This window comes from Dipodomys merriami, unplaced genomic scaffold, assembly GCF_024711535.1.
Source record: "Dipodomys merriami isolate MVZ:Mamm:240054 unplaced genomic scaffold, mDipMer1.0.p SCAF_2, whole genome shotgun sequence".
Classification (NCBI taxonomy): domain Eukaryota; kingdom Metazoa; phylum Chordata; class Mammalia; order Rodentia; family Heteromyidae; genus Dipodomys; species Dipodomys merriami.
In genome coordinates, this window is record NW_027203381.1 from 74,373,990 (window position 1) to 74,396,531 (window position 22,542).

General features: G+C 34.6%; 1 protein-coding gene across 2 annotated transcripts in view; it reads left to right on the forward strand.

The window, feature by feature from the left end:
• The window catches only part of Gsk3b (glycogen synthase kinase 3 beta), a 144,184-nt gene that overhangs the window by 106,538 nt on the left and 15,104 nt on the right, over positions 1–22,542 (forward strand). Inside the window, exons 8-10 of one of the 2 annotated variants that reach the window (XM_070030136.1) lie at positions 957–1,052; positions 9,488–9,526; positions 12,144–12,330. In XM_070030136.1, the coding sequence (XP_069886237.1) occupies positions 957–1,052; positions 9,488–9,526; positions 12,144–12,330 (322 nt within the window). The remainder of the gene's footprint in view (positions 1–956; positions 1,053–9,487; positions 9,527–12,143; positions 12,331–22,542) is intronic. The other variant, XM_070030138.1, reaches the window with a different exon arrangement.

Below are 22,542 nucleotides of genomic sequence, written 5' to 3' on the forward strand. Positions count from 1 at the left end.
TATATGTGAGCTCACTGTAGCAGGAAATTTCTTGTTTTTGTATTCTTCACAGATCACAATATAGTTCCTTGGAATATAAGAAACATCAAATTTTAGTGATTGAGTGAAATTAATAATGTACTTGAGCTGGCCACTGGTAGCTTATGCCTATAATCCTAGCTGCTCAGTATGCTAAGATCTGAGGATTGTGGTTCAAAGCCAGCCCAGGCAGGAAAGTCTATGAGACTCTGATTGCCAATTAACCACCAAAAAAGCCAGAATTGGAGCTGTGGTTTAAATGGTAGAGCACTAGCCTTGCAGAACAAAAAAATAAAAACAACAACAACAAGAACTCAGGACAGCTACTAAGCACTGAGTTCAAGTTCCAGAACAAGAAAAAAAATAATGATGTACTTGAGTAATGTTGATAATAAAGCTTTTGGCTTTACCTTGTTAACTGAGTAAAAGATACTGTTATTTCAGATGTCATCACTGCAAATAGATTATTTCTAAAGAGAAAAGAAGCTGCCTGGTTTTTACTTAAAATTTTATTTATTAAGTGTTGAAGATTATTTCAGAATCTCATTTAATTTTTTTTTAAAACTATCCCATGTGCTTTATATTCCAGACACTGTAAAACCAGTTCGGGTATTACTTTTCTTACTTTTACAGCTACCAAGGCCAGTATTCAAATACAGGAAATAGATCCACAGTTACTTGAATATCTTCTAGTAATTTTTTTATGATTTCAGAGTTAACTTCATAATCGTAGAAGTCTGTCTAGGATAATGTAACATGGAATCTATAGTTTGTTACAAATAATGAGTACACTTTTACAAAGTGGGCTTCATATAGTAATATGTAATTTATATAATTAAATTTGGAATTCCTTTTTTTCATATCCAGTGCATTAAAACTTAAAGACTCTTTGTAAGTATATTAAAAGGAATAGTGATAATATTCTTTTCTTTTTCTAGGTCCTAGGAACACCAACAAGGGAACAAATTCGAGAAATGAATCCAAACTACACAGAATTCAAATTCCCTCAAATTAAGGCACATCCTTGGACAAAGGTGAGTTAAACTGAGTTTTAAAAGAAAGCATATTAATCAGTAGTTAACTAAAACTTGTGGTTTTTTGTTGTTGTTGTTGTTGTTGTTTTTTACTGATTCTAAACTAGTTTGAAACCAGAAAGCTGCCTGAATATATAACTGCATGTTAGTTTTGTATGTAAAGACAGTTGAGTAGTTGTATTTCAAAGTTTCGTTGACAGTTTGTAGTTTTGTTCCTATTGACTTCCTGTCGACAGTGTCCACCCTGGACTTTCATTTCCAAGGTAAGAACACTGAACATATATCATTAAAATATTGGAGAAGAATAATTATGACAACCTAAAATTCAGATATTAACTTCTGTTTACATAGAGGTACATATTTCAATATTATGTAACAAATCCTAATCTATATTTCATATGTGTTCGATATACTTTTAAATTATTAGAGTATATTACTGATCTTATAAGGTGTTATATGTTTTTTGTTTTGTTTTAAATTTATTTTTCTATTGATACTTTGGAAGCAGTATTAAAAAGCAGATGTAATCTGCTTTTTTTTGTTCAGTATACACATTGAAAGCAATTGGTAAGTTTACAGGATGTCAGTAGCTGTTGGAAAGGCCTAATCTTAACATTAGGTATAACCAATTCTTAAGAGTACAATTGCTTATTTTTGATATGATTTTTTTCACTTTGATATTATTTGAAATTATTTTAAGAAATACTTTATTTTTAAAGTTTTTTCACCTTAAATTGATAAACGAGATTAGGTATACAAAGAAAATGGTAGAATGTCTGAGAATTTGTTAATAGAATAAATCTACATTTACAGATTCAGAAGCTCTAAATCCTCACTTTACAAATTCAGAAGCTCTGGCCCCAGATAACAAGTGAATTATCCATAACTATATAGGTGGCTTGTACCAGAACTAGTATTAAGCTTGTATTTTTTTACGGTGTGTGCACGCAGATGCACATATATGTGTTTGTTAATTATGGATATATTAAATTTAGTCATGTATCATGCACCATATATTTATATCATGTATTTGGGGATTAGAAATAATCTACTTTTTAGTTATGTGTTTCGAGCAGAGACTTTTTATATTTTAAAATGTCCACCTAACAGTTTGTTTCATACATTTATAAATTAGTTGGTTATAGATCATTTATAAGATAAAGTAATTTAAAACTATAGATAAAATAATTTAAATTCCTTAGAATTAAAGTATGCCTGCTTCTCTGTCCCTCTTCCCTTCCTCTTTGCCTCTCTCAGTTGTGTTATGATTCCAGTTACTTTTCTTAAAGTTCTCACAATCTCATTTCCTCCCTTACTGATTATTTCTTTCTTACTTGAAACAAAGAACTCCATTGTATTTTAGTGTCTCATAATATTTAGGCTCTATATTCTTTCACTGACCAAATAAGCCAAGATGATTAGCTCATCCATTTTACAATCTATGGTAAGCACTAAAGTACTGGATAGCTTGTCATAAAACATTCTTTTATTTTTGCCCCTAAAGTTTATTTTGATTCTGAGTCAGAAGATATTTAGGGGCTCTCACTGGCTCTAAATCCAAAGAATCTTAGGTGATCTGTTTGGATTTAAGCATTGATTTGCAGTTTGAATCCATTAAGATTATTGCAAGTTAAATAATTCTAATAAGTAAATTTTAGTGTACTATGATTCCAGCAAAGAGAGAAGTAACAGATAACTCTGTGTATTGAATTAAAAAAGAAATTATTCCATAATACTAACAGACTTCAGTAGGAACGGTGTGAGAGATTTTATTTTCTTTGTTTTATTTATTCATATTTTCTTTGATAATCATTTTATTGTTTGTTTGCTTGTGCTAGCTGGTACTGGGGTTTGAACTTCGGGCCTACGCTCTATCCATTAGCTTTTTCTGCTGAAGGCTAATGCTCTACACTTGAGCCAAAGCACCACTGCTGTTTTTAGCTTTTGTTGCTGCTATTGTTATTGCAGAGCTGAAGGCCAAACTCAGGGCCTTCCACTTAGCAAGCAAGCATTCTTCTACTGAGCTAAATCCCCAATCATGCTGCTTCTGGATTTTTGTTTGTTAAGGGGTAATAACTTACTCTGCTCATTCTGCTCAGACTGGCATCAAACCAGGATCCTCGGATCTCATACAATTGATGCTGAAATTGAAATCTTATTTAACAGACCCATTTTCCTTTAAAAAAAAAATCAGCATAGTATGTGCCATATTCTACATTTTCTCCTCAATTATCTCTTTCCAGTGGAAGTATTAGCAAGAGCAAAGTGTGAAGAATTGTCTATTATGATTAAAATGCACCTTAACATACCTGGTGGGATGGCTCGCCTTTCTAATTCCAGCAACTTGGGATCACTGTTCAAGGGTGAATGTGAGACCCTAGCTGAAAAATAACTATGTCAAGAAAGGCTGGGGGCAAGGTTGAAGTCAGAGCATTTACTAAGCAAATGCAAGACCCTGAGTTCAAACCCTAGTAGAACCAAAATATAAAATGAGTAAAATGTAGCCAGCAGAACAGCTGTGGTAAATTTGTATGCTTTAAATTTAACTTTGCTTTCTTGAATTTCCATTGGTTCTCTAATATCCCTTAGTACTTTTCAAACTTGAATAATTTGTGTAAGGCCCTTTTATTTAGATCTCCATTTCTATACCATGTGTATAATAACAGCTCAGTTCTGATACTTTTTGTCTTTTAAAATTACTGTGAACCTTTCATTCATCTAGTCCTTTTCATAAGCTGCTTGGTCTTCACTTCATCCAAATTCATTATGTAGTAAATAGATTTATGTTAATTTCTGATGAGTACACAAAATCAGATGGTGTGCAGAAATTCCATGGTTCTACTCTGTCAGCTAGATGATCAAAATTAGGCTTGTAATGATTTTTTTAAAAAATACTAAAATAATACAAATTTAGATTCCAAGAATGGCTCAGTCTGCTCTTCCTCTTCCTCTTCCCCTTCCACTGACAGATGCTACCTTATGCTAGATAGCCAGGGGAATCATTTTTAAAACATACATGATGCTGGGTGCTGGTGGCTCACACCTATAATCCTAGCTACTCAGGAGGCTGAGATCTGAGGATTGCTGTTCAAACCAGCCTGGGCAGGAAAGTCCATGAGACTCTTATCTCCAATTAACCACCAGAAAACCAGAAGTAGCACTGTGGCTCAAGTGGTAGAGCACTCACCTTGAGCTGGAGAGCTGAGGGACAGCACCCAGATCCAGAGTTCAAGCCCCACAACCAACCAAAAAAGAAAAAAACAAAAAAGCAACAACAACAGCAGAAAACATACGTGATGTTGTTCTCTAGAAAGGACATTATCTTGCACTGGGGTCTAGCAAATAAGAGACTATCTTCCATCAGAGCCCACTTCAGTCCCATCCCCTGAAGCTATGGGCATGTGAACCCTGGTTTCCTACGCTGTAGTTTACAACTAGATCCCTGGAATACAGGCTTCTATTCTCAAAATTGGACAGAAATAAAGGTATTAAGAGGAAAAGAAAATCCTACTTCTCAGAAACAATGAGATAATAGAATACAGATGTATAGGAGAGCTAGAGGAAAACAAAAAAACACTATAAACTTCCTTGAATGGTGTATGGCAGGAATCTTGAGGCTTTAAAGATCCATTTAGTTGCCTTTGATTGTTACATAGTAGTCTTTAGTAAAGCACTTGTACTTTAAGTTGGAAAGGAAATAGATGCTAGTGTTTTGAAACAGACATGGTTCCTAGAGGTGAGATAATAAAAGTCCTCTGAATTGTTATATACTATACACTTCAAAGAATGAAAAACAAGAGTCAGGGATTGGTTGGAAGAAAAGAGTTGTAAATTCTGTAGTTAATACATGAAGGTGTACTTTAACGATAGCTCATTAGCTATGAAGTGTAAGGATCTAGTTTAAACATGCCTTTTCCTAATGTTTATGTCTCAGCCTTTCTCTTTTGTAAGATAGTGATTATCTGCCATGCCTTTTCTTCTAGTTCTTTTGAAAGTATAGCTATAGTAGGCTTAGAAAGGATTATTTAATTTTTTAAGTTTGGAATAAATGTACAGTTCTTCCTCCAGTATTGTTCTGATGTGTCCTCTCTGTCTCTCCCACCCTCGGTTGAGGTTATAGTCATATCAGAGCTGTAAAACAACCTCCTCCCTCCTCATTTTCTCCTTCAGCTTCATATCATTTCAATCCATCCTCGTTAATGTCAAAATTAGGTTTTTTTAAAAGTGTATGTAATACTGCCATTTCTATTAGAGTTATTCTCTGATTCCTCATAGCTTTTAAGAAAGTTTGGCATTAAAAATATGTAATGAAAGGATGATCCTATATTTTCATCCATACCTTGCCATTATAAGATACTTGGGTAAGCTACAGTTCCTAACCTTTTCTTTTCTTTTGTGCTCACACTGAGTCTTGAACTCACAGTATCTTTTCTTGCTTGCTCACAGCTTGGTGAGCCATGCCTCCATCCCAGCCTTTTGCTAGGAGTCTTCTCCTTCAACAGCTGGCCTCCTTTATTATCTTTAAGATTTTCCTTCATTACCATGTTCACCTTCTAACACCTACACCATTAGGAATACCTTTGAACACTTAAAATACATAATTTACAGTATTTAATTTGTTACATTATTGTTTGTTTCAACTGAACTTCTTTTTGAGTATAAGCTTTATTTACTACCATGCCCACCCACCCCACCTTGGCTGTACTTGGGGGCTCATACTTGCTAGGCAGGTGCTCTACTTCTCAAGCCAGACCTATAACTCCAAGTATAAGCAGTTAAAGGATTATATATTTTACTTCTCATCTTTTGGGGAAGATCAGTTTGATAGGAACTATTTTGTGAACAATCAGAGATTCTGTTGATTTAAGTATGCATTTGTCAAATCATGCTTTCATCTGGTCAGGCCTATAGCTCTTACTGTTTCATCAGTGAGTAATGTTACAATGCTTCATTCAGTGCTGATATCTATATAACTTCAACTTTCTTATTGAGATTTATTGAATGCTAGGCTAGGATTTTTTGCCTTCCTTGGGTTTATCTTTCATCATAGTTTAGGACTGCTCCTTTTAAAGGTTATAAAAATACATCTTTTTTCAGTAGGCTTGAGCTATATTTATTTTATTATTATTTTTTAATATTTATTTATTTTTTATTTTTGGTCAGTTGTGGGACTTGAACTCTGGGCTTGGGCACTGTCCCTTAGCTCTTCAGCTCAAGGCAAGTGCTCTACCACTTGAGCTACAGCGCCACTTCCTATATTTACTTTATATATCCACTTAGTTAAATACTAAATTCAGACAAAGAATTTACTTGGCTTGTGGACTCTTAAGATTGGTTTTCAGTAACTACTGGTAGTCATTTTTTAAAATATTAAAGTCAATTGGATTACCTTGCATCTAAGTGCATAATTAAATGTGTAAACACCATGTAAGATAGCAAATTTTATTAATGTGAAGTGATTTAATTATTAAATTATGTACTACCTAAAAGCACCGAGGTGGTTTGGATTTCCTAGCTAATTAACAGAAACAGTTACTCAGTAGATTAATCACATTGTCTCACTTTTAATCCTGTATTTAAGACCACAAATTGCAAATAATTTTGGGCTGGGAAGGTGGCTCAGTGGTAGTGTACTTGCCTTGCATGCATGAGGTCCTGGGTTCAATTCCTCAGCACCACATAGACAGAAAAAGCTGGAAGTGGCGCTGTGCCTCAAGTGGTACAGTGCTAGTCTTGAACTGAAGAGCTGAATGACAGTGCCAAGGCCCAGAGTTCAGGCCCCACGACCAACAAAAAAAGAAAAAAAATTGAAAATAATTTTAAAGGACTAACAGATTAGAGTCAATATTTAGAGTCAATATTGAAGTTCCTGTTCAGTGTATATATGTTCTATCATTTTTTGAAACTAGGGACTTACATTTGTGTATGACCAGAAAAGAGTGTTAGCATTATAAACTTAGCATGATGTAAACCAGTTTTCCAGTCACAGCACTTTTTCTATGTCCTATTAGATTAATTACCATTGACCATAGCCATAAAAAGTGGCCAATTTTATATCTGGTTGACTGCATAATATAATAGAGTTGGTGTGAGATAAGGCTGTGAGAAGCAGGGGAATTTTTGTTTTGTTTGTTTTGTTTTGTCTTCTTTTTTTGGTGCTAATTCTGGGGCTTACATTCAAGGCCTGGACACTGACCCTCAGCTTTTTTGCTCAAGGCTAGCACTCTACCACCTGAGCCATAGCTCCACTTTGGGCTTTTTTTGTGTGTGATTAGTTGGAGATAATGGTTTCATTGACTTCGATGGCTTCGAACTACAATCCTCCGATCTTAGCCTCTTGAGTAGCTAGGATAATAGGCATGAGCCACCAGCACCTGGTTCCTGAGAAGCAGTTTTAATGTTAGTCCTTGATATGGTCTAATATGTATGTGAGTGTTTATAAATGATCGTATTAGAGGGTTTGAGATTCAGTAATAACAATCAGCTTTAGTTTGAACTTTGATGGTCAAAATCTCCCACTGGAAACTATCTTTAAAAAAGTTACATTCTCTTAGAATAGCCAAGGGAGTTCACAGCTACCGGTGAGTGAGTTCTGCTATTTTGTTGTTGTTGTTGTTATTATAGGATGTGTAGGGAGAAAATTGAGCCATTTTTTAGTTATCCAGATGCAAATTTATTTTGAATAATTCTTCATTTAATAATTTGTTTGCATTTAATTAATGCTTCAGAGACTTTCATTTGGGAGCGGGAGATGAATTTTTGTTAATTTTTTCCTGTGGACTAGTATTTGCAATGAGAGCTGATATTGTTACAATTTAAGAAAATACCTTGCTGCATGGGTGAGGTAGTATTTAAATCACTTTAAAAAGTTCATGTCAGTGTTTTGGTTCTTTTGAATTTTTCCTTTCTCTTTTCTTTCTTTTTTTTTTTTCTTTTTCTCTTACTCGTTTCTTTATTTAGTTTTGCTTTGTTTTGTTTTGTTTGATTTTGTTTTTAAGTTTTAGTTTTAAAAGGGGTGTCCATGGCCTTGCTGCATACTTGGCTGGCCATACTTAGTCTGCGCACTAATTATTAGTTGGCCCAGTTGAGTCCTCCTTCTGTCAATTCTTTTAGTATGGCTTCCTATTTTGTTCACCTGGTTGTATTTTGAGATGTTAATTCTGATGGGCCGAATTTCAATCCATGTACTAAATTTTAGTCTGCAGACTAAAAGTAATCCGCGGATTATTTATTTTTGCAAAATATTTAATTCTCCCACTGGAAACTATCTTAAAAAAAAAAAAAAGTTACATTCTCTTAGAATAGCCAAGGGAGTTCACAGCTACCGGTGAGTGAGTTCTGCTATTTTTTGTTGTTGTTGTTATTGTTGTTATTCTCAATACCTAGACATAATAGACCCTGCTACCTCCCTTGCGTATTTGGCTCCGTTGTGCCTAGGTGTTGGTGTACATTGCTATTCATGTCACCTGTAACTGTGACTGTCCCTTAGTTGTTTTGTTTACTGTATAAACTTTTGTTTAGCTTTTGGTGGGTGAATTGGGCATATTTGCAGATGGAATTGTGTTGAATTTGTAGTGCTCACAGATAGAAGATATTTTTTCAGTGAGTTTTTCCAAAAAAGACAGAATGTTCTATATTAATTTTTCCTAAGTAATGGGTGCAAGGGTATGAGGGGGCAAAGCCCACAATAGAGCAAGTAAGTTTATACCCGCACTCCTAAGATGATATGTCAATTTCCTGAAGAGTCCTAAGATAATGTCAGCAAATAAATATCTTTTAGCAGGGAAGTCAATCCAAAAAGTGGAGAATAATCCGCGGTGGCCTGATCCTTCTTAGCTCACACAAAGTAAAAATGTCTGGCTTAAAGTCAAGTAATATAATCAAATGTATTTAATGCTTTTCTCCCATTGCTAATAATTTTGCAAGAAAAATGTTTATACTGTGCAACTGGGACACATTAGTTGTAAAAAAAAAATTTAGTATATTGGGAACTTACATATTTAAAAGCAGACTAATATGCCCCCTTCCCAGCCATGTCTGTGGATGATGAATCCAGGTCATAGAAGACCACTTTACTTTGGGAACTTTACTTCTAGATTTCATTTTAATTTTAACTTTTTTTGGTTTTGTATTTTTTTAATAAACACACTGGCATTGGAACATAATAAACTAAAACTTGAAATGTTTCTTTACTGTGCCTCACCATTGCACAAATCAAAACATTTTTACATACACTTGTGGTGAAATAATTTTTAAAATTTGGACTTGCTACTGTGGAGACTGATGTTTAAAGTTAATAACTGTATAAACATTTCCTATGTCCCCCCATACACCATGGATTTCTTATAACAGTGGTTATATTTTTCCTTGCCTGACTATTCTCTTTTGGATTGACTTCCCCTGTTTGGATTATTTCACTGCATTATCATCTTTAGGATTCATCAGGAACAGGACATTTCACCTCAGGAGTTCGGGTATGTACTTATATTTTTTTTTCCCCAAAATTTCAGGGCAGGTTTATAAAATTCAGGGGAAAACATTTTTGGAAGACTAAACAATTTTTTATTCTTAAAATGTAGTCAAGAAAAGCAGTGGAGGTAACTATAGTTTGTTTTCATTATTGGTGTGGTCTAGTATTTCTTATGATACACTTAGGTAAACAGTACCTTAGGTGATCCATTGATACACAGATTGAAGTTTGGGAATTGAGGCATTTTTTTAAGTCATTATTTTTATAAGAATAAATGTAGATAAAGATTCATGAAAGCAAAAGTCCTAAGTATTAAGCAGCCAAAATTCATTAGTTGATATCCTTTGGGGTTTTTTTGCTTGTTCTTTTTTTTCCTTTTATTTCTTTTTCTCTCTTTCTCTCTTTTCTTTTTTAGAAACAGGAAATTCAGAAGAGCTAGTTTTTAGTATGAACTATAATTTTGGAAGTTGCATGCTCTACCACATTCCATATTATGGTCAGATATCTAAAGGCTGGGAGGTGCTTGGTTTTGATCCCAACTGATTGTCCACAAAGTACTGAACCAAGACATTTCTCATCAAGACTTCTCAAAGGGTTTAAAATAACAATCTATACTTTTTAAAAGCTTAAATTATGATTTTAATATTTCTTGGAATGAGCAATTTTCTTTATTGCTTTCCCGCTCTGACTCCATGTGTTAGAATTTCCTGACAAAACACTCTTACCTATGTCTTTCTACCAAAATGAATGATCATTTATAGCCAGAAAAACAACAGATAGGTTAGCATTCTTTAAGTTAGAAACAAACTGACAGTGATACTTTATTAATTAATACACTTAACACAAAATCCTCATTAATGTAAACATGGAAAGTTTTACTTAAAATGACTTGCCATCTTGCTACTTTATATTTGAATGTTAGCAGGAAATATTTTTACTTGTGCAAGAGTTAAACATATTAAATAATATGCAATAACATTAAGATGTTTTTGACTAAGGCAAATAAACATACTCAAAGACATAAAAAGGCAAGGCCTTCTAAACAAAGCCAACAGATTAATAACTAAGACATATCCAACAGATAAGTTCCTAAGATCCTACTTAATGCAGTTTCTCAATTTCCATGGAAATAAGCATTTTGAGTAATAAACTGTGTATAAAAGCAAAAAAAAAACAAAAACTAGTTTTTACTGATTTTGTATAAAGTACTCATGAACAGTCTCATGGATATCTTACAAACTCTGTAGTTATCTGCTTTCAGCCTGAATGAATAGCCAGAAAATGTGAGCCATTTTCATTGGGAAACCACAGCCTCCCAGAGTCCTTTGTTCCCTATCACAGTGTGCATGCCCTTTCATTTATGTGTGCCTGCTCACTTTATGTATCTGCTCACCTTCCTCGCCACACCTTTTATTTACTTGTATATTCTATCAAGATATTTCATTTTTCTGTAGTTTCGAAGGGTTTTTGTCCATATGCTTATATTTATTTCTATTTCTTTTCCTTCTGTTTTAATCCTTTTCAAATGGCTATAATTTAGAACAAGTATATTTCATCATCATTTTGTGTATTGATTTTTTTTTAAGTACAGTGAGTAGAAGAAAGTTATCTATTCTTTAAACAGGTTAGTTTAAGTACATTTTGTATAATTTGACTTTTTCTCTTAACTTGATGACTCATAATGGCAAATCCATTTTTTTCTTGCTGATTAAAACTAGAACATTTATTCAAATACATTCAAATGAAAGTAATCTGTCCACATTTCATGATAATAGCTACTTGAGAAAACAATGTCAGGCAGTTCATCAAAACATAAGTACTCAAGAATTACTTCAAATAATGATAGGCTTTGATTATGGAAGAGATAATACCAAAGTATTAGCATTTATGGAACTAGCGTAATAGCTATTTATTCCTTTTTTTAAAAAATGATTGCCAAATTCGAAAAGTGCCATCCATTATCAATAATTATGTAGTTAAAAATAATGCCAAAAATCCTTTATTTACTGCCACAAGTCAAACTAATTGTGAGTGTGTGTGTGTGTGTGTGTGTGTGTGTGTGTGTGTGTGTGTGTGTGTGTGTGTGTGTGTGTGTGTGTGTGTGTGTGTGTGTGTGTGTGTGTGTGTGTGTGTGTGTGTGTGTGTGTGTGTGTGTGTGTGTGTGTGTGTGTGTGTGTATTCGCTCGAGCTTGTGCCAGTCCTGGAGCTTGAACTCAGCCCAGGCACTATTTTTCCTGCCTGTGTTGACTTCAAACTTCAATCCTGGTTTCACCCTCCAGCGTAGCTAGGATTACAAGCATGAGCCACTGCTACCCAGCTCAAAATTAATTTTTTAATATTCTAGTTGTATTTACCTCCAGAACTTAGCCTTCATATGTACTTTTATATTTTATATGAAAGTTTGATTGTAGAGCTTATGATTAGCATATGTAGATTTTTCTCTGAGCTTTTCTCATATAGTTCACATTGTTTAGTAAATCACATGTGATTAACCTGTCACTCTAGATGGTTCCTTTCTCAAATGTAACCTTGGTTTTATACATGGTGGGAATTCACTCAGTACTGAGAGGGCTATTTGCTTAGGTTCCTATTAAATCTTATTTCCCTTCTTCGTACTTTAGGTCTTCCGGCCCCGAACTCCACCAGAGGCAATTGCACTATGTAGCCGTCTCCTGGAGTATACTCCAACTGCCCGACTAACACCACTAGAAGCTTGTGCACATTCATTTTTTGATGAATTACGGGACCCAAATGTCAAACTACCAAATGGGCGAGACACACCTGCACTCTTCAACTTCACCACCCAAGGTATTTCAGACACTTAACTCTTTTTACTGTTTCTGCGGAGCCTATACCCTTAAGCTCTAGATGAGAACAATGGATATATTAAATACTTTCAGAGGTAGGAAGCACTCTCATATTTGTTAAGCAAATCTTTTTATGGTCTTGAGCAAAACAGTGACGAGAAAAATTTTAATTAGTCCATTTTCCCTCAGCCTTAGCAGTTATAAACAACTTTGTTTAGAGATTTTAATGAGTTAGGCTTTTTGCAAATAAGACTGATGTACAATGTAACACTTGGGTTTGAATCTGAAGCTTAAAACTGTTAATCATTTCTTTTTTTTTTTTTTTTTTGTCGGTCATGGGGCTTGAACTCTGGGCCTGGGCGCTGTCCCTCAGCTCCTCAGCTCAAGGCGAGCGCTCTACCACTTGAGCTACAGCGCCACTTCCTGTTACTCATTTCTTATTTCTCACATATTACATCAATTATAAAACCCAGAAATAAATTAACAGCTGTATTTGTAGAAACTCAGTGATCTTGTAAAAGCAGAAATTGAACTATAACCCTATAAACACATTCTAAGAACTTGTATAAAAAATATATACAGAGAAATTCCAATTTCTTTTGGAATTTGACACCACTGCTGCAGAAAAATACTGAAAGGAAAACTGAGTTTGTGTATTCATTTGTCATTTCTGAAAAGCCTAGTGATAGTCATTTCTTCTCCATTTTTTTTTTTTGGTCCGGTCGTGGGGCCTGAACTCTGGGCCTGGGCGCTGTCCCTCAGCTCTTCAACTCAAGGCTAGCACTCTACCACTTGAGCCACAGCGCCACTTCCAGCTTTTTTTTTCTTTTTGTTTATGTGGTACTGAGGAATCGAACCCAGGGTCTCAGGCATGCAAGGCAAGTGCTCTACCACTGAGCCACCTTCCCAGCCCTTCTCCATTTTTTATGTTCACTTTTTCCCCTGATTATGATGCCCCAAATGATCTTTTTTTTTCCCTTAAACTGACCATAAAAAGATAAAATAAGAAAGTGAATAAATTGATTGAGTTTGTAGTAAGGTTTGGACTAGAAAATATTGAATAGATTATATCAAGCTTTCTGTTGACTAAGAAAGAAGTATGTTTTCTTTATTTTAAGGTGAATGTTTTTCCCCCTATATTTAAACTTTGCTGAAATTGAATGTGAGAAGATGCATAATCTCAGCAGTAGATATCTATGGAAGACTTGAGTTAATAGTAAAATAGATGTGTATAGTTTAGTTGATTGTAAGCTCCATTGTCAATATTATATACCTACTAACAACACTGATGTTGTATTCTCAAATTATATTTTAAAAGGAATATGCAGATATCCTGTGACTATTAATTCTGGCTAATTAAAACTGGAAACCATCTAAATATTACTTGGAGTCCTGGTTACTCCATTTTAAGAATATTAGTATATAGGGGTAGGATGCACAAAGAAGCAAAATTAAATATAGAGGTTGGAAAAGAGAAGTGAACATAACATACCTTATAAAGAAAAAATATAACAAGTCAGATGTTGGTGGCTCATGCCTGTAATCCTAGTTACAGGAGGCTGAGATCAGAGGATCATGGTTCAAAGCCAGCCCAGGCAGGAAAGTCCGTGAAACTTTTTTTTTTTTTGAGAGAAAAATTATACACATTTATTTATTTCTTATTGTGAAAATACTGTACAGAGGGGTTACAATTACATGGGCAAGATAATGAGTACATTTCTTATCAAGCATTGTAGCCTCCTCCTTTGTTTCCCCTTCCCATCCCTTCCCATCCTCTCCCCACCCCCTCACCAAAAGTTGTAAAGTTCGTTTTCTACATAACGACTTGTACATCTCATTGTTGCAATGAATCCACCTGTATCCCTATTTAAATGATTTGTTTTTTCCCTTCCCCTCCACAAATTATACTAACCTCAAATACAGTGAAAGCAGGGGTTATACCATGGGGGAGGGACATACAAAGCAACAAAGGAATAATCTTATAAATTTGTTAGAAACAATCATCTGAAAGAAAAAAACATTTGAATACATATCTTAGGGTTCATTTCCCTAACATCAACTTATCTGACCTTTTCTGCTTGACTCAGACATATACTAGTTATTGCAAATAAGGGAAACCATGGGACCTATGTTACTTTGGGCCTGGCTTACTTCACTTATTATAATTTTTTCCAAGTCTTTCCATTTCCTAACAAATGGGGCAATGTCATTCTTTCTGACAGAGGCATAGAATTCCATTGTGTATATATACCACATTTTCTTGATCGATTCATCTACTGAGGGGCATCTGGGTTGGTTCCATATCTTAGCTATTGTAAATAATGCTGCAATAAACATAGTCATGCTAGTAGCTTTAGTGTGGCCTTGTTTATGATCATTTGGGTAAATGCCCAAAAGTGAGCTCTATGTGGAGTCTTTTGAGGAACCTCCATACTGCTTTCCAAAGTGGTTGAACAAGTTTACACTCCCACCAACAATGCAGTAAGGCTCCCTTCTGTCCACACCGTAAAACTCTTATCTCCAATAAACCACCAGAAAACTGGAAGTGGCACCGTAGCTCAAGTGCACTCAGGCCCAAAGTTCAAATCCCACGACTAATAACAACAACAACAACAACAACAACAACAACAACAGTTCTTTCTACAGATTGAAAAATTGAAAGTAGTAGCATACTGTTTATAAATGGTAAGTATTTGAACTTAGTCACAGGACATATGTTTTGGGTGTAGAGACTGAATAAAATTATTCATGAATCACTGATTAAATGTTCAGCTCAAACAGTGGAACAATTTATTTTCAAAATATTAATCTCTATACCCAGATTTTCAAAAGAAAGCTAGATAGGGTCAGATAATGGGTAGATAGTGTTATTCCCACTTGACAAAACATTAAACTGACTGTGGACCTCTCTGTCAAGCAAAGTTCCTATGATCCCATGCCATAAAGTTTTTGACCACTTGAAAAAATAAATTTAAAATTTTTAAATCTTAATGTTTTTGTTTCAATCAAAAGTAATTCACTTTCTAAAAATGAGGGAAACATTGAAAACACAGTACAAAGAAAATTAAATCACAACTCCCAAATGGTTCCTGTTAGCATTCAAAATAATCTCTCATTATGTAGTATTTTGTAATGTAGTTCTCAAATTTTATTTTCTAACACATATACTGATAATCTTTAAATATAAAATAATCTTCCATTTTTCCATCGAGATCCAAAATAGGTTTGTTAATTTGAATACTCTTAAGTTCTATATTGCATCATTTATATACCAATTTAGGAATTTTGCTTTTTTGACATATCAACTTTCATAGAATAATCATACTCAAATTCTTTAAGTATATTTTACCTGTGTCTTTATAATAAATAGAATTGTGTTTGAACCAGTTTTTAAGGTTGACACCTGAATTTTTTTAATATAAAACACTCTTTAAAACTATGTAAGGAAAAGTTTATAAGTACCCATGTACAAATTTTAGATATATGTTATCTGTACAGTATAACTGGACCTTGTTGTTGTTGTTGTTATTGTTGTAATTGTTGTTACTTTGTCAAATGACAAAGTTTCATAAACATTGGTAAAGGCTATTTTATACTCTCCTTACTAAAAAGAACTTTGTAGTTCAGGATAAACTAAGGAAGAATACTCAGTGTCATCAGGTGTATGACTTGGTAAAAACTCAGATATTAAATACTATTTATGACAGGTAGATTCTGGAAGATAATTCTTTTATATTGAGAAATATTTGGTGTACATTCATCATTGTACATGTGCATGTGAATCAAATTGATCTACTCAGGGCTAAGATTGTACCTCACTGATAACCACTTGCCTAGTATGTGTAAGGCTTTTGAGTTTGATCCTCAGTACTAGAAGAGATAGCAATCATTTTAATTAATCAAGTTTAAAAATCCAGAGTTAAAAAACAGTTTGGTTTTATGTGATTGTAATTCAGCTACTTGTGAGGCAGAGGCAGGAGAATCTCAAAGTTTGAGGCCATCTTGAGTAAAGTTAATGGGAAATACTGGCTCAGAAACAAAAATGGACAAAAGGGTTGGGGCATGCCCTGGCTTTGATTCCCAGTACTACAAATAAACCCTCCAGAACTAAGTTCAGTCACTAGCTTAAATCTTCCATTGTTGTCAAAGAAAAGAAAACAATCCCATAAATTTTTCTTAAGCTTTTCAAAAACACTGAAGTATTCGTGTATTAAGCATGTTTTTGAAAAGCAAACAACTTATTTAGTACATTTACAGTGTTATTCAGCTATCAAAATATTTTTATTGCTTCTGAAGAAAACTTTGTTTCCATTAAGTGGTGACGCCCCAGTTATTCATCTTTGGGCCCCAGGCAGCAGTATGTTTCTGTCTCCATGGATTTACATATTTTTGTAAAAGCTTTATATGTAGCAGCATCAAATAAATTGATGTCAGAATGATTCTCTAATACTTTATAAATAATCAAGAAGAATATCATTTCTAGGTAATTAGGCTACCCCCTTCTGGCATTGAAATCAGAGATTAAAGGAAAGATTCTGCAAGAGAGCTCAAGAAAATTCAAAATATGCTAAGATGGGGAAAGGAAGATTTAATTTAGAAAACTATGCTACTAACGACAAAAAAGTGACTATTCGGGGTTTTAGACTAAATTATCAGTTTTATATGAAGATTATTGTAATTTTTCAAAACTTTAAAAAAATTCTAGCATTTTGCTAGATATATATTTTTTAATGCTAATACATGAACTTTACTTAAACCAATTGCCAGGAATTAATTTACCAGGTCTAATCCTGCTGTTGTGGAAACACTGCTAATATTTTACATTTAGACTACAAAATTTTTAAAAATTTTTCTGGCTGAGTATGGAATGTACAGTCAGTATTAGGAAGTTGGACAGGGATTTCCTGGGCACCTTGAATTTGTTAGGAAAGAAGATAAGCTGTCAACTAAAAAATATCTACAAATAACATTAGATTGCAGCAGAAAAGCAAGGAACACTATTGTAGCTTTAAATTAGTGTACACAAATGAACAAGTCGCTCCACTGTTAGGTCATTTAAGTCTTTTTATGTAAAGAAAAATAGTGGCCTTAACCATTTAGATAATTACTGACAGTTTTTACATATCTATAAGAAGTGTGATACACATAAATTGATTTCATACTAAGTATGAAAGAAAAGGGAAGTCTCCCTGCTCATCAGCTCCCTTCTGGGGATATGAATTTCAAAGCTAACAAAGGAACAAAATTCATCTACCTGACTTCTTTCTTAGGGTTCACGTACTGTATGCTAATCTTAAATTTATTCTTAGCTTTTATACAATAGTTTGAACAAATGTACATTACCACCACTGCTACCTGCCTGCACCACACGTGCACACGTGCAGCACGCGCGCACACACACACACACACACACACACACACACACACACACACACACACACACACACACACACACACACACACACACACACACACACACACACACACACACACACACACACACACACGGAAAAACAAAAAAACAAGGAAAGATTTTTACCTACTCCTTCCTTACCAATAGACTTGGGAATCTTACTTTGAAGAATAAAAAGTTAGATTAAAAGAAACCAGGTCTGTTAACTAGATTTAGGTTTGTTACTTCATTTTAAAAGATTACTAGACAGGATTGAGTTCATTTAATCCCGCTTTTATGGGAATTTCTACAGTATAACAATAGTGAAACAAATTTTATTTAAATTTGGATTTGGTTAACCTTTTGGTTGATATTTGTCTTCGTAAGTTGATATATTTCTATGTTTCACATATCATTTTGCTTTTTTTATGTAACTATTTCTAAGCCATCAAAACATGTAATTTTCTATTATAAACTCTAGGGTCCCCCCCCCCTTTTTTGTGCCAGAGATTAGGTGCTGTCCCTTAGCTTGTTTGCTCAGTACTGGTACTCTACCACTTTAGCCACAGCTCCACACCTGGCTTTTTGGTGTTTATTGGAGAGAAGAGTCTCATGAACTTTTCCTGCTCTGGCTAACTTCAATCCACCATCGTTGGATCTTACCCTTCTGAGTAGCTAGCATTACAGGCATGAGCCACCAGTGCTCAGCTTTGTTGTTGTTGTTGTTGTTATTGTTTTGCTTTTTAACAAATAATTTTCATGGCAAATGCAACTAGTTGAAAAAAATCCTTACCATGACTTAACTTTCCTTGTCTTTTGGAAGCTGTTGCTATTTTATTTTATTTTATTTTATTTTTAATTTTTTTATTCGGTCATGGGGCCTGAACTCTGGGCCTGGGCACTGTCCCTCAGCTCTTCAGCTCAAGGCTAGCACTCTACCACGTGAGCCACAGCGCCACTTCCAGCTTTTTTCTTTTTGCTTATATGGTGCTGAGGAATTGAACCCAGGGCCTCATGCATGCAAAGCAAGCACTCTACCACTGAGCCACCTTCCCAGCCCCTGCCATTTTACTTTTTATAAATATGTCTCTAATAAGTTAACCATCTGTCTCTGACCCTTCCTGTCTTTCAGTTTTTGTCTCTCTACTCCTAGTACTAATGATCAGTAAATAAATAGTACCTAGCTTTTCAATTTCAGCCTCTGCTCTGCCTCGTCCATATATACATGCTTTCTGATCCTGAGGAGTGCTATTGCTTTGCTGTTTCTGTCTTCTAAAATGCCACTGGTTTTACATTCTTTGGCTACAGATTGTGTCCATACTCATAGCCTCTATTTCCTTATTGTTTATTGTTTTAGAGTAATTGGAAGTAGTAGTAATCATTGGGAATAAAATCAAAGGGAGCCATTTTGAACTAGCTGTGATAGCCCCATTAGGAGTGCTTATAGTCTGCTCTCATAAAAGATGCAGATTTGTGGAGAGAACAGGACTATAGGAAGAGTGCACAGGCAAAAACTAGCATGTGAACTGACATTTTCTGAAATAGTAAAGACCAAACAGGTAGATACTGTGGGTTCTTAAAGAATGCTTATAATTTGGAAAAGAACAAGGAAATACAGGAGTTGTAAAACTCGTAATGATTATACATATTATAATTCTTAATGTTTTAAGGGTGTTTGACTTAAAAGAGTTAACAAAGACCCTCAGGTCTTTGGGAGTGTCAAGGCCTTCAGGATCCTGGAGCATCTCCCCTTTCCTTTCTTTCCCTTTATTAGCAACCCCACTTTCCCTATCCAATTCAAGAATAACAGTCTATTGAAACTTTGAAATTACTGCAAGAGGCAGTAGGTGAACACTAGAACTAACTCATAGGAATAGGCAGAAACTATTTGAAGAGTCCCAGGTGCACAGCAGATAGAAGAAAGACTTGACAAATGGAATTACATCAATATTTTTGCACAGCAAATAACTACAAACACTACAATAATAAACCTCTTGCTTCCCTTTTTTCAAGCTCATTTCAATAAGCATCATTTTATATGGTCATATACACATAGCTATTGAGCCACTGTGATCCTCTCCTAAGAATAGTCTCCTTTGTTCTCACTGTGCAGATGCTTAGACTGCTGTTTAATTAATCATGTCCAAATGTAATTTTTTGTCTTTTATTATCCATTAGATTAACTTGTAGATATATAGACATATTCTAGTTATTGTAAATAAGGGAAACCAAAATATAAAGGACCTCTATGATGAAAACTTTAAAAACTTGAAAAAGCAAATTCAAGCAGATTTAAGGAAGCAAAAAAAATCTCCCATGGTCTTGGATTGGAAGGATTAACATTGTAAAAATTGCAGTACCATCCAAAGCTATCTACAAAGTCAATGCAATACCCATCAAAATTCCAACAACATTCCTCAGTGATATAGAAGCAATCCAAAAATTCATATGGAAAAATAGAAGACTCCAAATAGCAAAAACAATCACCTTTCTAATAACAATTTAAAAAAAAAGAAGAATGACAGTCTACACCTACTACCTAAGGAAAATGTCCTGTACCTACATGTGTCTGTACATATACATACCTTTACCCAGACGAAGACAGAAAACCAGCATGGCCACACCTCAGCATGCAATTACAGGATAAGTGAGTTGGGAAGAAAGTAAATGAATTAGGGAAAATGGGCCATAGGAAATTAAATACAGGTCCCTGATACTCAGGTTCATTTATAAACAGAAGCTTTGTCAAAATGTGTTTAGCAATATCTTTGATCATCTTTCCACTCTTTAGATTTTCTTTCAGATTGGGAATATAGTTATAGAGAACTTTTTATTGAAAGGGCTCCTATCCTAAATAGGTTGAATGCCTTTCTTGTCAGCTTGTTTCAGTGTCTAAATTTATTTTGATCAAACAAGGGTAATTACATTTTTCTCTACATGTTCTGAGACCTAAACCACTGTTTCAGGCTCAGTGTTAGATGGATTTGTATGTGGGTGTGTGAGTAGATGAATGGATTTCTATTTTAGGAGATTTTAACTGTAATTGGAATGGTAAGTCTAAACTAATTCTAAATTATTGAAAGATATTCACATTCTATATTAATTCTTTTTATATTCCTAGAACCATAAAGTCATCAGCCATGGCCATTTACCAGAAATTCTATCTTTTTCCTGTATAAAAGATTGCAGATTAAACTTTTTCTGACTTGAAAGTAAAATATCATAGAATTTTTTTTATTGCTCAGTGAGAAAACTGTCAATCTGATTGTGGGAAACAAAAAAGGTATCTTTTTCTCTCTGTCTCTCTGTCTCTCTCTTGTTCTCTTCATCTCTCTCTCCTCTTCCTCCCTCCCTCTCTTCCTCCCCCCACCCCCTCCTCTGTAGTTGAACTCAGGGCCTGGGCACTGTCCTTGAGCTTTTTTGTTCAAGGCTAGCAGTCAACCACTTGAGCCACAGCTCCATATCAAGCTTTTTTTGGTGGTTAATTGGAGATAAAGAGTCTCATGTATTTTCCTGCCCCATCTGGCTTTAAGTTGTGCGATACTCAGATGTCGGCCTCCTGAATAGCTAGGATTATACATCTGAGCCAGCTATCTTTCTGGGAACAACTATTGCTTGAGTAGCTGGACTGATTTTTCCCATTCAATGAAAAAAGAGAATGAATAGTCTTTTTTTTTCCATTTCATTTTTCTCATCCATTTTCTATAAGCCATGATGTCAGTTTATTTCTTTCTTTATCAGAATCTAGAATCATTTAGTATCTAATTAAACAGTTTTGATATTTAAATAGTAAGCTAAGTAAGGGCTTTACACCGCACAACATTTTACAAACTAAAGCATTGAGACACTCATTTCCCTTCCTAGGGACTTAGAGGGGAGTGTGGTTGGAAATAGCTGAGTACATAGATTTGAAGTTGTTTTCAGGTAATGAAAATGTTTTAGAATTAGATAGACGTGACAGTTATATAACATTGCAAATGCATACAATGCAAATGAATTGTACACTTTTTTAAATGGTTGATTTTTATGTACTATGTGAATTTTATCTTCATTAAAATCACTATTTCCTAACTTTTCTTAGTTCACACTATGTCTATAAATTGTCAGACTTGTAGCTGAGAGGATAATATCTTCCTGTAGCTAGTATGATCATATAATCTATTCCTTCAAACTACATTTGCAAGAGTGAAAACAAGCACTCACCAGTTCTGGACTTGAGTCCTGGACTAGCAGTCAAAAACCAGTCACACTTTCTAAAACTAATGCCAGAGTCATATATATACATACCCACTCAATGTCTTAAAATAATTTATTTCAAGAACTTGATTCTTTAGAAAAAGCTAGGTTGTATACAGTTGGCAGAGATAACCTTCCTACAAATGGGTAAAGAAGCCTATTCCAAACATTGTAAAAACAGTCTTTTTTGCCAGCCACTGGTGGCTCATGCCTGTCTTGGCTGCTCAAGGAGGCTGAGATCTGAGGAATGCAATTTAAAACCAGTCTGTGCAGAACAGTCCATGAGACTCTTATCTCCAAGTAACCACCAAAAAAAGCCAAAAATGGAGCGATGACTCAAGTGGTAGAGTGCTAGCCTTGAGTGAAAAAGCTCAGGGAAAGCATCCAGGTCCCGAGTTCAAGGCCCAGGACTAACACAAAAAAGTAGTCTTTTTTTTAATGACTAATTAATTAATTTGTTTGTTTTTACTAAAAACATTTTTTTTTAAATCTTGATTTCAGTTGTAGGTAGGTCTTAAACTGTTGGGTGAATTGTCTGTACATTCAGTTCCATCTGCCTACATATGCAGGTGCAGCGACACACTC